Source organism: Oncorhynchus nerka, linkage group LG10 (assembly GCF_034236695.1).
Source record: "Oncorhynchus nerka isolate Pitt River linkage group LG10, Oner_Uvic_2.0, whole genome shotgun sequence".
NCBI classification, from domain to species: domain Eukaryota; kingdom Metazoa; phylum Chordata; class Actinopteri; order Salmoniformes; family Salmonidae; genus Oncorhynchus; species Oncorhynchus nerka.
In genome coordinates this window covers 80721751-80740583 of record NC_088405.1, presented here as the reverse complement: position 1 = coordinate 80740583, position 18833 = coordinate 80721751, and the positions used below count along the sequence as shown (strand labels likewise).

General features: G+C 42.9%; 1 protein-coding gene across 3 annotated transcripts in view; it reads right to left on the bottom strand.

Annotated features, from left to right (window-relative positions):
- LOC115136097 (glutamate receptor ionotropic, kainate 4-like) overlaps positions 1 to 18833 on the bottom strand; it is a 68876-nt gene that overhangs the window by 17752 nt on the left and 32291 nt on the right. For all 3 annotated transcript variants that reach the window (XM_029671519.2, XM_029671517.2, XM_029671518.2), the window contains 2 exons: positions 6884 to 6988; positions 352 to 459 (listed from right to left, as the gene is read on the bottom strand). In XM_029671519.2, coding sequence (XP_029527379.2) covers positions 352 to 459; positions 6884 to 6988 — 213 coding nt within the window. The remainder of the gene's footprint in view (positions 1 to 351; positions 460 to 6883; positions 6989 to 18833) is intronic.

Genomic DNA, 18833 nt, shown 5'->3' with positions numbered 1-18833 from the left:
ATTTTTTTAAGGGCACCAATTAGGTTGTACCTCAAATAAGAAGAAACGCCAGTCTCTCATCTACCGAGGTCAACGGTGAAAGCGTCTGGAACACTTGGTATGCTTGTGCTTAATTGAGTTGGCAGATGGATTAAAAACAAGAAGAAGGAACAAGTAGTAGAGCCAAAAACAGTGTTGTGGTCACTAGGAGCGAAAGCAAACAGGCTGAAACGGGGCGGGACTACCTGAACTTGTCCAATAAGAAATGGTTGTTTTCGCTTTCCGTTGCAAAACCTTTTTCTACAGTGTGCACTAATGAATACACCCCTGCAAATGTTGAAATAGTGTGGCGAAAAAAGAAGCTGCACTCACCAAGATGGTGGTGATGGTGAGGGTGGTGTTGAAGATGGTGCCGGCCATGATGAGGAGGTTGATATCGCTCTCCATGGACAGACCGTGCTCCGAATGCCACTCACCAACCTGGGAGGGCGGGAGACAGAAAGAAAAGAGGAGATGGGTAGAGGGTTGAAGGAAAGAGATTGAGAGAAACAGGGTGGTGCTGTGCTTTCAAACAAAGGTGCATGCACAGCAAAAGGAAGATGAAAACATATTCAGCAACTCAGTAGTAGAAATTGAGGTATGTTTGAAAAATTCATATGTTATTGTTAAAACCAAAGTGTTTCGGAAAATACCTTCATCAGGATATTTCAGAGTTGCTGAATTTCTTTTCATCTTCAATGTTCTCCTCAGAATAGAAAGTGCAAGATCATTCAAATTGACAGCTGAGTTGCCATGGTTGGATTTGAATCAGAATTGAAGATACAGTTGGCTGTCTCATAGGTTTCATCCCAAATGGCATGGTTTCTTCCCCTATTCTCTGTGAAGTGCACACATTTTGACCAAAGTAGTATGAAAAGTAGTGCACTGTTGGGGATTAAGGTGCCATTTGAGAATATAGGGTATGGCTCCTTTCCTTCTCACACCATGCTTTGTGCTGAGTGAGAGGGAGGTGTTACAGTAGTCTTCTATACAGTTAGGGTTGCATAATTCATTTAACTTTTCCAGAATTTCCAGGTTTTCCCAAAATCCGGGTTGGAATATTCCTGGAATCAGGAGGGAATAAGAAGGAAATCTGTGAGTCCTCCAACTGGGATTTCGGAAAAACGTGTTGAATTTTGCAACCCTACACACATAAAAAAAATATAATACTACAGGACATACTTTAGAAATCTGTAGCATACTATACTACATACTGTAGTAGCCCTCGATCATGTGTAGTATTTACTATATAATTCTGTATTAAACTGTAATAAAACATTGTATATATACACACTACAGACTGTATTGACATCTTAAGGAGATGATTGTGGACTACAGGAAAAGGAGGACCGAGCACGCCCCCATTCTCATCGACGGGGCTGTAGTGGAGTAGGTTGAGAGCTTCAAGTTCCTTAGTGTCCACATAACCAACAAACTAGAATGGTCCAAACACACCAAGACAGTCGTGAAGAGGGCATGACAAAGCCCATTCCCCCTCAGGAAACTAAAAAGATTTGGCATGGGTCCTGAGATCCTCAAAAGGTTCTACAGCTGCACCATCGAGAGCATCCTGACTGGTTGCGTCACTGCCTGGTACGGCAATTGCACGGCCTCTGAACACAAGGCACTACAGAGGGTAGTGCGTACAGCCCAGTACATCACTGGGGCTAAGCTGCCTGCCATCCAGGACCTCTACACCAGGCGGTGTCAGAAGAAGACCCCAGCCACTCCAGTCATAGACTGTTCTCTCTACTACCGCATGGGAAGTGGTACCGGAGTGCCAAGTCTAGGACAAAAAGGCTTCTCAACAGTTTTTACCCCCAAGCCATAAGACTCCGGAACAGGTAATCAAATGGTTACCCGGACTATTTGCATTGTGTGCCCCCCCAACCCCTCTTTTTACGCTGCTGCTACTCTCTGTTTATCATATATGCATAGTCACTTTAACTATACATTCATGTACATACTACCTCAATTGGGCCGACCAACCAGTGCTCCCACACATTGGCTAACCGGGCTATCTGCATTGTGTCCCGCCACCCACCACGCCCTCTTTTACGCTACTGCAACTATCTGTTCATCATATATGCATAGTCACTTTAACCATATCTACATACTACCTCAATCAGCCTGACTAACCGGTGTCTGTATGTAGCCTCCCTACCTTTATAGCCTCGCTACTGTATATAGCCTGTCTTTTTACTGTTGTTTTTATTTCTTTACTTACCTATTGTTCACCTAATACCTTTTTTGCACTATTGGTTAGAGCCTGTAACTAAGCATTTCACTGTAAGGTCTACAAATGTTGTATTTGTGGGACGTGACAAATAAACTTTGATTTGATATTAAATTTGCATATAACACATCCATTCCCCTCCCCATATCCCAATTTCAAATCAGGCTTTATTTGACAAGTGAAAATAATAGAGTAAAAATATTTACTACACAACAAACAAGATAAAAGAGGAAAAGCTAAACATGTGTTTTAAGATCTCTTTGAAATAATCTCAACAAAAAAAGAAAGTCTCCCTCTCAATGTCAACTGCGTTTATTTTCAGCAAACTTAACATGTGTAAATATTTGTATGAACATAACAAGATGCAACAACTGCGACATAAACTGAACAAGTTCTACAGACATGTGACTAACAGAAATTGAATAATGTGTCCCTGAGCAAAGGGGGGGTCAAAATCAAAAGTAAGTCAGTATCTGGTGTGGCCACCAGCTGCATTAAGTTCTGCAGTGCATCTCCTCCTCATGGACTGCACCAGATTTGCCAGTTCTTGCTGTGAGATGTTACCCCACTCTTCCACCAAGGCACCTACAAGTTCCAGAACATTTCTGGGGGGAATGGCCCTAGCGCTAACCCTCCGATCCAACAGGTCCCAGATGTGCTCAATGAGATTGAGATCCGGGCTCTTCGCTGGCCATGGCAGAACACTGACATTCCTCTCTTGCAGGAAATCACGCACAGAACGAGCAGTATGGCTGGTGGCATTGTCATGCTGGAGGGTCATGTCAGGATGAGCCTGCAGGAAGGGTACCACATGAGGGAGGAGGATGTCTTCCCTGTAATGCACAGCGTTGAGATTGCCTGCAATGACAACAAGCTCAGCCAGAGATGCTGTGACACACCGCCCCAGACCATGATGGACCATCCACCTCCAAATCGATCCCGCTCCAGAGTACAGGCCTCAGTGTCACGCTCATTCCTTTTACGATAAACGCGAATCCGACCATCACCCCTGGTGAGACAAAACCGTGACTCGTCAACGAAGAGCACTTTTTGCCAGTCCTGTCTGGTCCAGCGACGGTGGGTTTGTGCCCATAGGCAACGTTGTTGCCGGTGATGTCTGGTGAGGACCTGCCTTACAACAGGCCTACAAGCCCTCAGTCCAGCCTCTCTCAGCCGATTGTGGACAGTCTGATGGAGGGATTGTGCGTTCCTGGTATAACTCGGGCAGTTGTTGTTGCCATCATGTACCTGTCCCGCAGGTGTGATGGTCAGCTGTACCGATCCTGTGCAGGTGTTGTTACACGTGGTCTGCCACTGTTATGATGATCAGCTGTCCGTCCTGTCACCCTGTAGTGCTGTCTTAGGTGTCTCACAGTATGGACATTGCAATTTATTGCCCTGGCCACATCTGCAGTCCTCATGCCTCCTTGCAGCATGCCTAAGGCACGTTCACACAGATGAGCAGGGACCCTGGGCATCTTTCTTTTGGTGTTTTTTAGAGTCAGTAGAAATGCCTCTTTAGTGTCCTAAATTTTTATAACTCTGACCTTAATTGTCTATCATCTGTAAACTGTTAGTGTCTTAACGACCGTTCCACAGGTGAATGTTCATAAATTGTTTATGGTTCATTGAACAAGCATGGGAAACAGTGTTTGAACACTTTACAATAAAGATCTGTGAAGTTATTTAGATTTTTTCAAATTATCTTTGAAAGACAGGGTCCTGAAAAAGGGACATTTCTTTTTTTGCTTAGTTTATATCCAGTTTCAGCACCCCTCAGGTTCTCTGGCAGGCTATTCCAGAGGCTGGGGGCATAATAACTAAAGGCTGCCTCTCCATCCCTCTTGGTCCTAGGCTTTGGGATTGTTAAAAGGCCAGTGCCAGAGGGACCTACTGGGTATATAACTTAAAAGCATGTCTGACATGTATTGGGGTGTACAATCGTGGTTTGATTTAAAAAACAATAGAATAATCTTCAAATTAATTCTAAAACTCACAGGCAGTCAGTGCAGAGACCTTAAAACCAGTGTAATGTGTGCTCTCCATCTGGTCTTGGTCAGTACCCGTGCTGCAGCATTCTGTATGTTTTGCAGTTAACCAATGGCTTTCTTGGGTAGACCAGAGCATTACATTAGTCAAGCCTGCTTGTAATAAAAGCATGGATGCATCACCCTGCCGCACGTTGTCAATGGTGGTAAAAAGCTATTTTGATCACATTGCTAATGTGTGATTCAAAATTTTGTTTAGAATCTAAAATAACACCTAGGTTTTTGTTACCTGGTGCTTTATTGCCCATGAATTAAAATGTGCGTCTAGATTCTCTCTGAGCTTTGGCTTAAACAATTTTCTGGGGTATTTTAACCCCTTTTTTCTCCCCAACTCAAGTCAAAACATGACCCTCCAAACCACACTTCTTAACACAGAAGGCAGCCAACACCAATGTGTCGGAGGAAACACTCTTCAACTGACAACCTTGTGGCAGGTACCCGGCTCGCCACCAGGAGTTGTTAGAGAGCAACAAGCTAAGTAAAGCCCCCCGGCCAAACCCTCCTGTAACTTTGACGACGCTGGGCCAGTTGTACACTGCCCTATGGGACAACCGATCACAGTTATGTGTTATGCTACAGCCTGGGATTGAACCCAGGTCTGTAGTGACACCTCTAACACTACGATGCAGTGCCTTAGACCACTGCGCCACTGAGGAGGACTGGTCTTGGAGGAAGGTGTGAGCATCCAAGCATTTAAATCACTAAGTCTAATTTATCCGTGGAGCTAGAATACTCTGGTGACACAGAAATATAGCAGTGAAAATAAATGCAGTGCTTTATGATAATGCTGCCAAGGGGTAACATATATCAACTGAACAGTATCGGACCCAAAATCGAACCTTGTGGAACGCCATATGTGATATGTATTTTCTCTGAGTTATGTTCACTAAGGGTGACAACAAAAAAACTCTCAACCGGTTAAATAAACCAATTTGTGCCAACCATGAGTGAGAAACCCACATGCCAAGTATAGACCATATTATTGTGTTCCCTACAGGTTATGGAAATTTGTCCAGTAGGTTTCTTCAAGGGGAAAGCCCCCACTTCTAACTAGAAGATAATAAAACAAAAACACTATAGCAAATACTACAGTAATGTCTGCAAAAATAACAGTAAATACTATAGTATACTACAGTAATATCCATTAAAAAAACACTACAGTGAATCCTACAGTAATGTCCACAAAAAAACTTGAGTAAATACTAGAGTATATACACACACAATAGCTTTTAAACTATTAAACTATAGTATTTATACTATAGTAAACTATAGTATTTTTATGTGTGTACCTGCAGGTTAACTATACAGTACACTATACACATAAATATATATTGGATATGGGTTTGCAAGAGTTTAAGAAATGTATTAATTTGGGTCACACATAATATTCTGGTAGCGGGGGAAAAGATGCAAATGACATTACATCATGCAGTATGCTCCATCCCAAATGTAACCCCTGGTTACAAACACTGCAGAAAGTGCACGTCATCATACATTTAATTTAATGTGCAAAACACTGCTTCAAAGCCTAAAGATAAATTACTACCTTTACAAGTCATGCCCTGTAGACCAACATTGAAGTTTCCCCCTTTCGACATTTGGATGTCTGATGAAATTTGGCCTGTTGACTGGAAATGCTCAACTACAAATGCTTGCAATTTCATACTTAATCCTTTCACTATTCACAGGTTCCTATTGTAAGATACCTCTGAAAAGAACACTGGCAGGCAGACACACAATGTCTTTGTGTCCTCTGCAATGCTACAGTATCTAGGGAGGGCACAGCAAATCTGACTTTCCGTGACATCTTTTCATATCACAGAATCAATAATATTGATATTGTCATGTATTCTTAGCCAGGAGACATCTCAGTAAGAAACAGAAAAGTATACATGGGAACAATTAAGAGAACATCTTAAAAGTAAAGAAAACATTTTGGGAAAAAACATTGATAAACAACAACTAAAAGAGTGATAAAATCCCTGACTACAGGCTATGCAAAAATATTTTTAAAACTTAAATGCCGTCTACACCTCAACCCGACTATGTTGTGAAGCTTGGTTTTTGAAAGCTCTGCCCTAATTTATCTTAATTTTAGTATATAATCTAAAAGCAAATCTAAAAGCTATTAAAAATGTAAAATTAAATGGTGGAGTCAAACTTGTCACATTAACTGGAGGCAGGCATCGTGACAGAATAGCACTGGGCCCTGCATCTATGTCTGCCACGGCTTGTTTACAAATGCACTCTTCATGGTGAGGGATCAAAAGAAGTTCTTTCAAACATCGTTTCATATGGTAACTTCTTTTTCAAGATGCCTTCATGAAAAATGTACGAGCTAGAGCTCCATCTCACAACCTCCCCTTTAAATGTCTGCCAAATGGTACCTTATTCCCTATTTAGTGCACTACTTTTGACCAGGACCACGGTCAAAAGTAGGGAACTACATAGAAAATAGGGTGCCATTTGGGACTCAGCCTAAACCTTGGCCTCAGACTGTAGCTCTTTATATATAGTTATACACAGTAAATCCCAGTCTGTTACAAAGTCAGTGGTTATTGTGTGTGCAGTGTAGCTTTACCTGCCTTAGCCCCTCTGAGCTGCTCTGTACGACCCTCAGGGCGTAGTTGAAGCGGTGGCCTTTGCTGTTGAACTCTATGTGTCCAGTTAGACCTTCCAATTCTACCTGTCAAAGACAGAGCAAAAGGAGAGGACATACTGGGCTGTGCATCTCAATGAGAGCTCCAAATGGTATTGCATTAAAACATATACAAACACAATACAGTATATATAGTCTCTGTCTGGCTCAGTTGATAAGAGCGTGGCGTTAGCAATACCAAGGTTGTGGGTTCAATTCCCACAGGGATAATTTCCTATAAAGTCATTGGATCACATTCACATATTAAAATGTTGGCTATGGATCCAGAGTTCTCGCCCCTCCAGAAACCTCTTTAGAACCACAGAACACACCGATTGGCACATGTGTTTTTCTGTTGCTCATTCAGTCTTGGAAGTGTGTTTCCTGATCAATTCCGCGTTTGGTTAATGAGGTTTGTCCCCCATGAGACACTGTAGACAGGGAAGCCTATTTCGCTTCCTCAAAATCCCCAGAATGAATCCCCAGAATGAAGATATCTGTAATTGATTTTGACTTGTTATTTTGGCCGATGATGTTTTAGATGCACAATTTTATATCTAACTAGGGTGTTTGATGCAGTATTTCTCAAGTAACATAAATGCGTGACGCGTTGTCTTATGTAAACAGCCATTGCTGCTGGGCAGGTCTGCCTCTATGCTATTGGATAGAGAGCAATCACCGCAGCTGTTCACCCCATGTTAGTGGGCAAATGGACATCATCAAATCAAAACCCAACCTTCATTTACCTAGTGTGACGCATGTATGTTCGTTCCAAACTCTGTTTTAGACGAGACTGACTTTATGACCAAAATGATCAAATTTACACTTCGTAGTCAATTTTGACACGAGAATAACTGTTTCTGACTCATATCGATTTCATGTTCTTAGGGATTTGTTGCTTTTTTAAAAGGCAGTGGCTCTTTAAAGCTAAGGATCCGGATCCTGTTCTTGCGCACGTGTAATTTTACACACACATTCATTTTTCTAACGTAGCTGCTGCTCACAGTCCCCCTCCCTTTACACTCTTCTGAACCATGTTTAGCCGATGTTTGCAATGATGATGTAAAAAGAACATTCAATTGCTAATTAGACTGCGATGGGCAAGTTCATTTTGCATCGCCGGGTGCCATAGTTAATTGCCATATGCTGATATCGTGGCGAGAGTAAATAGCTGCATGTACCTCAGCAGCTAAGAACATAAAATCGCTAGACTGCCTATTTGTGTCATGCTTATGTTTGTACGAACATGTATTTTGTGTAAAACATGTAAATAGCTGTATGTAGCTTACTCCTCTACTGAAAAAAAAACATGCAATTGTGCTTTTACTTAATGAGGCATGGAAGGCAATAGTTCGAACAGTTTTGTGTGCAACATGAAGTTTGTAGGATATGCTAGTGACGAGACAAAGGCAATCAAGTAGGGGGAGTGGCAGTGGAGCACTCAGCACAGCAGCTAATTAGGCAGCGGTGTGGGCACTCAGCACAGCAGCTAACTAGGCAGCGGTGTGGGCACTCAGCACAGCAGCTAACTAGGCAGCAGTGTGGGCACTCAGCACAGCAGCTAACTAGGCAGCGGTGTGGGCACTCAGCACAGCAGCTAACTAGGCAGCGGTGTGGGCACTCAGCACAGCAGCTAACTAGGCAGCGGTGTGGGCACTCAGCACAGCAGCTAACTAGGCAGCGGTGTGGGCACTCAGCTACGTGAAAACAAATAGTGTGTAGTTGCTGAAATATCTGTATTTTTAGCGTGGGAAAATTGAGATACAGAAATTCTGTATAGGTAGCTACTCCGTAAAATGTTTACACGCAAAGTAGTGTCTGGACAGAAAGGTACTTCCGAGAATCATGTTTTGGTTGGGAAATCATTGCTTTTAGTGCATATGGTTGACAGTGTGTACTGAGCTATTATGGAGAGAGCATTCCAAGTTTATGACTAAGAACCGGACAAAGTCAACATGTTGCCGACGCTCATAATCGTATCTTGGCTTGGAGACCTTTACTCCAGGAGCAGTGTGATTCACTAGGTGACAGGCAAATTACAGGCCTGGATAACAGCCCTGACAGAGTGCATACTGTGTGAGAGAGACAGAGCACATTGTGTGTGTGTGTGTACATGGGTTGTTTGTGTCAAGGTTGGGCTCAATTCAAATTGAAGTCAGTCAATTCAGTATCGATTTTAATTTAAAATCCCCAAATGTTAAACCTTTGTTTCTCTCAAAGGTTTTTTTACTTGAATTTGTTTAAATGGTTCTACAGACAACAGAACAGGTAGAGGTCAGAACACACACGGATCCCCTACCAAAATCAAACCCACCCCAACCCCCATGCTCTAACAGAACACACTTCCCCTACCAAATCAAGCCACACTCCAAAACCAGACTTAAAGCATGCATAATACAATGAGTAATATAAATCAAATAGTATTTTTTTTATTTTAATGGAGTTTTATGGAGTTGTGAAATTAGCCGGGTCCATGTCTTCTACAAAGGATAGGAAAGGTTGCCAGATATTATAAAATTAAATTGTTGATCCCTTGACGAGTAGCGTATTTTCTCTAGCTTGAGATGTTGCATAACTTCCCTTTTCCAAATGGTTAAAAGTAGGAGGAAACCGATTCTTCCACTTAAACAGTGTAAGACGTCTAAATAGAAGAGTAGTAAATGTCAGTATGTTGCCCATAGAATTGTTTAGAGGGGTGTCATGATGTGGCCCTTTCTGGGTGTAGATCGTGGCTTTCCCCTCTCTCACTCTCTCCTATGCCCAGGTTCTGTTATCTCAGGTCGTAAATTCCTGGCGGAGACTCTCTTCCCCTTTTCATGCAGAGAGGGAGACCACAGAGTGAACAAAGAATTTCACGTGGCCGAACTCCTAAATCTCCAAAATGGGAGAATGAAACAATGTGTCCACTTGTGAGAATGGTCCTTGGACACTTAAGTGACAGTTATGTTGAGTGTGTTTAATTTGGTGACCACATGAAGGACAGGAAACACACATAACTATATTTCTGAATGTGTACATTTCTCAATGATGGTGTTTGCATCTAACTCCTGTATAAAATGAATGAGTAAAGATTAAACTATTTGTGAAATGATGTAATGTGATGTTAACCTTTAATTATGAGATAATTGCAATCCCTGTCAAATTTAAACTGGCCAGCGGCCACATCCCCGTGAGCACAGACATGATCTGGCGTCATGGAACCGTCCTTTTCTATTGTTATGAATAAAACCCCCTCCTAAGGAAATCCTCTTCAGACTAAGCAAACCCCCAGTGTGAGCTGTGGTTGCAATGATTGAGTACCAGGACTAGAAATCCATACCAGGTGGCGCATTGGCTACACGGCTGGAAATGGTTAAACTCTGTGACTATCGATCCCTACAGAATAAGAGCAAATCTTAGATACTAATTACTAGTCTGCAGCTAGAAATTATGTAAACCTGGGATGCGAATACCGACAACCGCCGAAACATCTACTCTAAGAACATTGGACGCCTGACGTATCCATTACAACAGACACTATCAGGAGCCGCCGATAGAGCTACCACAATGAGTAACCAGATGATGAACTGACTCTCCAGCAGACGGACCGACGATTCCAACAGAGAAGACAACGACATACGGGCATAAATATATTGATTGCAATTATTCCCAAATGAGCGAGCGTTCATGTGCAAAGGATTAGCATTTCAATGAATATAATTGTCTACTGTGTGTAGTGATCCATTTTGTCTGTCTTTCTCGCTCCACACCCCCTTTTCTTTGTATAGCAGGCCGTCATATCGGTTTAGCCCAATAGTGGATCTCCCCTATCATTGTTAGTAACCAATATCTACTGTTTGTTATGTATTTCTGTGATTATTTAGTTAGTAAATAAATGTTTAAGCCAATTGGTGTAAAGAGGATTCATACACTGCTCAAAAAAATAAAGGGAACACTTAAACAACACAATGTAATTCCAAGTCAATCACACTTCTGTGAAATCAAACTGTCCACTTAGGAAGCAACACTGATTGACAATACATTTCACATGCTGTTATGCAAATGGAATAGACAACAGGTGGAAATTATAGGCAATTAGCAAGACACCCCCAATAAAGGAGTTGTTCTGCAGGTGGTGACCAGACCACTTCTCAGTTCCTATGCTTCCTGGCTGATGTTTTGGTCACTTTTGAATGCTGGCGGTGCTTTCACTCTAGTGGTAGCATGAGACGGAGTCTACAGCCCACACAAGTGGCTCAGGTAGTGCAGCTCATCCAGAATGGCACATCAATGCGAGCTGTGGCAAGAAGGTTTGCTGTGTCTGTCAGCGTAGTGTCCAGAGCATGGAGGCGCTACCAGGAGACAGGCCAGTACATCAGGAGACGTGGAGGAGGCCGTAGGAGGGCAACAACCCAGCAGCAGGACCGCTACCTCCGCCTTTGTGCAAGGAGGAGCACTGCCAGAGACCTGCAAAATGACCTCCAGCAGGCCACAAATGTGCATGTGTCTGCTCAAACGGTCAGAAACAGACTCCATGAGGGTGGTATGAGGGCCCGACGTCCACAGGTGGGGGTTGTGCTTACAGCCCAACACCGTGCAGGACGTTTGGCATTTGCCAGAGAACACCAAGATTGGCAAATTAGCCACTGGCGCCCTGTGCTCTTCACAGATGAAAGCGGGTTCACACTGAGCATGACAGTCTGGAGACGCCGTGGAGAACGTTCTGCTGTCTGCAACATCCTCCAGCATGACCGGTTTGGCGGTGGGTCAGTCATGGTGTGGGGTGGCATTTCTGTGGGGGGCCGCACAGCCCTCCATGTGCTCGCCAGAGGTAGCCTGACTGCCATTAGGTACCGAGATGAAATCCTCAGACCCCTTGTGAGACCATATACTGGTGCGGTTGGCCCTGGGTTCCTCCTAATGCAAGACAATGCTAGACCTCATGTGGCTGGAGTGTGTCAGCAGTTCCTGCAAGAGGAAGGCATTGATGCTATGGACTGGCCCGCCCGTTCCCCAGACCTGAATCCAATTGAGCACATCTGGGACATCATGTCTCGCTCCATCCACCAACGCCACGTTGCACCACAGACTGTCCAGGAGTTGGCGGATGCTTTAGTCCAGGTCTGGGATGAGATCCCTCAGGAGACCTTCCGCCACCTCATCAGGAGCATGCCCAGGCGTTGTAGGGAGGTCATACAGGCACGTGGAGGCCACATACACTACTGAGCCTAATTTTGACTTATTTTAAGGACATTACATCAAAGTTGGATCAGCCTGTAGTGTGGTTTCCCACTTTAATTTTGAGTGTGACTCCAAATCCAGACCTCCATGGGTTGATAAATTTGATTTCCATTGATAATTTGTGTGATTTTTTTGTCAGCACATTCAACTATGTAAAGAAAAAAGTATTTAATAAGAATATTTCATTCATTCAGATCTAGGATGTGTTATTTTAGTGTTCCCTTTATTCTTTTGAGCAGTGTAGTTTAGGCTGGGTTCGTGTAGATAACCAACAATTTACAACATTTGGAATGAGACTGACGTAAAGGTAAAGAATAATTCATGAATAGAAGACTAATTGATCAGGTATTAAAATATCTGAAGAGTTAGATTCGGAAAATTATAACTTTGTAATCTGAAGATTTTCCCTGGTTCCCCGACTTCCTAGTTAATTCAATTTACATGATTAGTTTAATCACATAATAATAATTAGAGAATTGATAAAATAACAGTCTTCACCTTTAATGATGCCAACGACACGACAGGGGCCTCCTGTGGTGCCACTCCAAATAATGCTATAATGGCAGAAGGTTCTATACGTCTCTAGAGTGACGCTGATTCGGTGAGCGAGTTCATTAGAACGTGCGTTGAAGATGTCGTTCCCATAGCAACGATTAAAACATTCCCAAACCAGAAACCATGGATTGATTGCAGCATTCGCGTGAAACTGAAAGCGCGAACCACTGCTTTTAAATCAGGGCAAGGTGACCGGAAACATGCCCGAATACAAACAGTGTAGCTATTCATGCCCGAATACAAACAGTGTAGCTAGTCAGTATAGAGACAAAGTAGAATCGCAATTCAACGGCTCAGACACAAGAGGTATGTGGCAGAGTCTACAGTCAATCACGGATTACAAAAAGAAAACCAGCCCAGTCACGGACCAGGATGCTCCCAGGCAGACTAAATAACTTTTTTGCCCGCTTTGAGGACAATACAGTGCCACTGACACGGCCCCCAACAAAACATGCGGACTCTCCTTCACTGCAGCCGAGGTGAGTAAAACATTTAAACGTGTTAACCCTCGCAAGGCTGCAGGCCCAGACGGCATCCCCAGCCGCGCCCTCAGAGCATGCGCAGACCAGCTGGCTGGTGTGTTTACGGACATATTCAATCGATCCCTATCCCAGTCTGCTTTTCCCACATGCTTCAAGAGGGCCACCATTGTTCCTGTTCCCAAGAAAGCTAAGGTAACTGAGCTAAACGACTACCGCTCCGTAGCACTCACTTCCGTCATCATGAAGTGCTTTGAGAGACTAGTCAAGGACCATATCACCTCCACCCTACCTGACACCCTAGACCCACTCCAATTTGCTTACCACCCAAATAGGTCCACAACCGATGCAATCTCAACCACACTGCACACTGCCCTAACCTATCTGGACAAGAGGAATACCTATGTGAGAATGCTGTTCATCGACTACAGCTCAGCATTTAACACCATAGTACCCTCCAAACTCGTCATCAAGCTCGAGACCCTGGGTCTCGACCCCGCACTGTGCAACTGGGTCCTGGACTTCCTGACGGGCCGCCCCCAGGTGGTGAGGGTAGGTAACAACATCTCCACCCCGCTGATCCTCAACACTGGGGCCCCACAAGGGTGCGTTCTGAGCCCTCTCCTGTACTCCCTGTTCACCCACGACTGCATGGCCACGCACGCCTCCAACTCAATCATCAAGTTTGCGGACGACACAACAGTGGTAGGCTTGATTACCAACAACGACGAGACGGCCTACAGGGGGAAGGTGAGGGCCCTCGGAGTGTGGTGTCAGGAAAATAACCTCACACTCAACGTCAACAAAACTAAGGAGATGATTGTGGACTTCAGGAAACAGCAGAGGGAACACCCCCCTATCCACATCGATGGAACAGTAGTGGAGAGGGTAGTAAGTTTTAAGTTCCTCGGCGTACACATCACAGACAAACTGAATTGGTCCACCCACACAGACAGCATCGTGAAGAAGGCGCAGCAGTGCCTCTTCAACCTCCGCCCACAACCGTAAGGCTCTCCAGAGGGTAGTGAGGTCTGCACAACGCATCAGCGGGGGCAAACTACCTGCCCTCCAGGACACCTACACCACCCGATGTCACAGGAAGGCCATAAAGATCATCAAGGACAACAACCACCCGAGCCACTGCCTGTTCACCCCGCTATCATCCAGAAGGCGAGGTCAGTACAGGTGCATCAAAGCTGGGACCGAGAGACTGAAAAACAGCTTCTATCTCAAGGCCATCAGACTGTTAAACAGCCACCACTAACATTGAGTGGCTGCTGCCAACACACTGACTCAACTCTAGCCACTTTAATAATGGGAATTGATGGGAATTGATGTAAAATATATCACTAGCCACTTTAAACAATGCTACTTAATATAATGTTTACATACCCTACATTATTTATCTCATATGTATACGTATATACTGTACTCTATATCATCTACTGCATCTTTATGTAATACATGTATCACTAGCCACTTTAAACTATGCCACTTTGTTTACATACTCATCTCATATGTATATACTGTACTCGATACCATCTACTGCATCTTGCCTATGCCGCTCTGTACCATCACTCATTCATGTATCTTTATGTACATATTCTTTATCCCTTTACACTTGTGTGTATAAGGTAGTAGTTTTGGAATTGTTAGCTAGATTACTCGTTGGTTATTACTGCATTGTCGGAACTAGAAGCACAAGCATTTCGCTACACTCGCATTAACATCTGCTAACCATGTGTATGTGACAAATAAAATTTGATTTGATTTGAGTATCTTAGAAAACGTCTCAAATTGATAACCAGAAATCTGTCAATTTCGGGCATGTCCAAAACATGTGTAATAAAGTAGCAGGAGCCTGTTTACATCAGTCACAAGTGGGATATATTTCTGGTCTAAACTTGGATAATTTTTTTTACCTTTGACCAATGCAGCCAATTATCTATTTTAAATTGAATTACAGCATGTCTTAGACATATAGATGAAGTATGTATTCTCTGAAGCATACTCTACCAAGTTTTATCTGAAAGTTGTTCACCTAAATCCTTTAACCATTGGTTCTTAAGAGAGTTCAGGGACTCCAGATTGTACACGTTTAATAATGTAAACAGTGCATTCGGAAGAAATTCAGACCCCTTGACTTTTTCCACATTTTTTTAATCTTATAGACTTATTATAAAATGTATAAAATGTTTTTTTCACCCTCAATCTACACACAATATCCCATAATGACAAAGCAAAAGCAGGTTTTTAGAAAATGTTGGGGTCATCGTCCTGTTGAAAGGTGAACCTACGCCACAGTCTATGGTCCTGAGTGCTCTGGAGCAGGTTTTCATCAAGGATTTCTCTGTACTTTGCTCCGGTCATCTTTCCCTCGAGCCGGACTAGTCTCCCAGTCCCTGCCGCTGAAAAACATCCCCACTGCATTATGCTGCCACCACCATGCTTCACCGTAGGGATGGTGCCAGGTTTCCACCACGAGTGACGCTTGGCATTCAAGTGTAGAGTTCAATCTTGGTTTCATCAGACCAAAGAATCTTGTTTCTCATGGACTCCAAGCAGGCTGTCATGTGCCTTTTACTGAGGGGTGGCTTTCATCTGGCCATTACCATAAAGGCCTGATTGTTGGAGTGCTGCAGAGATGGGAGAACCTTCCAGAAGGATGTTTTATTTAATTTAATCCATTTTAGAATAAAGGCTGTAACGTAACTTAATTTGGAAAAAGTCAATGGGTCTGAATACTTTCCAAATGCACTGTAGATCAAGCGTATGCCCCCTTTGATATAAGGGTTCACTTTAAAAATAGAATCTAGAAGGGAGGTAGGTTGGTGTGATGGGAAGTGACAAGAGTATGAAGATACCTGCAATTGCGTAGTTGTGTACCTGAAGAAATGGGATCAAGGAATATTGAACCTTTCAAAAGATGCAAAATCCATATGAATGTACATGACGTTCAGTGAGGAGATTCCTTTCCCAGACCAGGTATGAAACGCCCTGTCTAATACTGATGGAGAGAATGAATGGTTCTTTAATAATGGGGCAGAAGTTGAAAATTCACTGAGACCAAACGATTGCCTGGACTGTTCCAGAATTTTAGAGAATGTTTCTCAATAGGGTTTTTAGTGTATTTGGAAACAGGCTCGGCTAATGCAAGTTTTGAACAGAGCAAGGCAGCTAAGGAAGTGGGGCCATAGGATGAGATCTTCGGGCCTGTAACATCAGGGATTTCTGTCATCCAATATAGAATGATATTTAGATTAGTGCTAGACTTCCGAAAGAGATCTCTGCAATACGCTTTTACGTAAATTGTTCCAGAAAAAAGCAGATACCAATTTATCTATGGATAAAAAAATAAAAAAACATTGTCAGAAAGATAGGAATGACGAAACCTAATAATAAAACTTTGCTTTATCTACCCTGGATACTGGTACCATCGATAAATAGAATAAAACTTTGCTTTATCTACCCTGGATACTGGTACCATCGACAAATAGAATAAAACTTTATCTACCCTGGATACTGGTACCATCGATAAATAGAAAGCTTTATCTACCCTGGATACTGGTACCATCGATAAATAGAAAGCTTTATCTACCCTGGATACTGGTACCATCGATAAATAGAAAGCTTTATCTACCCTGGATACTGGTACCATCGATAAATAGAAAGCTTTATCTACCCTGGATACTGGTACCATCGATAAATAGAAAGCTTTATCTACCCTGGATACTGGTACCATCGATAAATAGAAAGCTTTATCTACCCTGGATACTGGTACCATCGATAAATAGAAAGCTTTATCTACCCTGGATACTGGTACCATCGATAAATAGAAAGCTTTATCTACCCTGGATACTGGTACCATCGATAAATAGAAAGCTTTATCTACCCTGGATACTGGTACCATCGATAAATAGAAAGCTTTATCTACCCTGGATACTGGTACCATCGATAAATAGAAAGCTTTATCTACCCTGGATACTGGTACCATCGATAAATAGAAAGCTTTATCTACCCTGGATACTGGTACCATCGATAAATAGAAAGGAGCATCTTCATGGTAATAAAATAAAACTTTAAAACAAAAGGAGAATTGACTCACCAAAACTAAGGCACTAATGTAACCTAATAATAATAATAATAATAATATCAACTGATAACACTGGCAACGCTATACAGTATCTACAAAAGAGAGACTGAGTCTGCAGTGGTAGACACATTCGTCCATTACCCTAAATCGCCAAAAATAGGTGAACATTCAGCCATTTGTTTCATCCGACCTCGGTAGAATGTTCGCCTTCTTGAAGGCCATCACCTTACGGGGTCTAGGAACTCTTTCTCAGTGCTGTTGTATGTTATACGGAGGCGGGTAGGGGCGGCAGGGTAGCCTAGTGGTTAGAGCGTTGGACTAGTAACCAGAAGGTTGCAAGTTCAAATCCCTGAGCTGACAAGGTACAAATCTGTCGTTCTGCCCCTGAACAGGCAGTTAACCCACTGTTCCTAGGCAGTCATTGAAAATAAGAATTTGTTCTTAACTGACTTGCCTAGTTAAATAAAGGTAAAATAAATTAAAAAAGCGACACCATACCGAACATCGGTCCATCCACGGAGCAGACTCTTGACATGGTTGAAAGTGGCACGGTCACAAGCAACGCTGGGGGCATAGTCTGGGAAGACAGAGATGGGTGCTCCGTTGCATCGGAGTGGGCCAAATTCTCTGGCACGCCGAAGAACATCAATACAATCCTGATAGTATTGTAGTTTAGACACAATGTCACAAGGTTTTTCACCAGGCATTCTTGCTTGAGAGCCCTGATGTGAGCGGTCTACAAGGACGTCTTTATCGAATTTGAGGGTTTCCTTCAATAACTTTGAGACCGATGAAGTAGAACTTGAGCCCAGGTCCTCAGCTACCCCCATGATCCTGATATTGGATCTTTGCATATGACCTTGTAAATGTATGCATTGTTCCTTTAGGCTAGCCACATCAGTTTCGAGCTTCTTTACTGTGGTGTGTAGCGTAGACATGTCGTCTGTGCATGTTGACAAGCCTTGTTCCATGTCGGAGACCGTTTTCTTAACTGTACAAATTATTGCTGTATGCTTTGCGAGTTCATTCTTGACTGCTTGTAACTCCGACTTAATGAAATTGAAGTCCTCACTGAGCGCCTCCTTGAGTTACTACTTGAGTATAGATTAAATGTCTGCTCTGAGGGCAGCAAGAATCTCGGCCTTCAAATCCTCTGTAATTTTTTTGCCGAGGGGAGGAGCCACTGTTCCCACTTGTTGAAGAACTCGAGCTCCTCGTCTTGGGCCTAGTATTTTCTCTTTTGTCAGTGACTCCGCTAAACTTAAACTTTCAGGTTATGCACCATTTACACACTAAAATAAAAATAAAAGTTGAACAAAGTAAAGCACGTCATTCAAAGGCGGTGTTTCCTAATTATTTTTGGGTCGAAGTGCAAAGAAAGTATTAAATAAATGCAATTTCAGGAGGAGCTCCCTTACTAGCGCCCCCCAAATTTAAAAACTTTTGACATACATAGCTTCTCATATTCAGTTTATTGAGAAGTCATTGAAAATGTCATTTTTTCAATCATTGGAATTTCAGACTACCTTCTGAATTGACTGCCTTC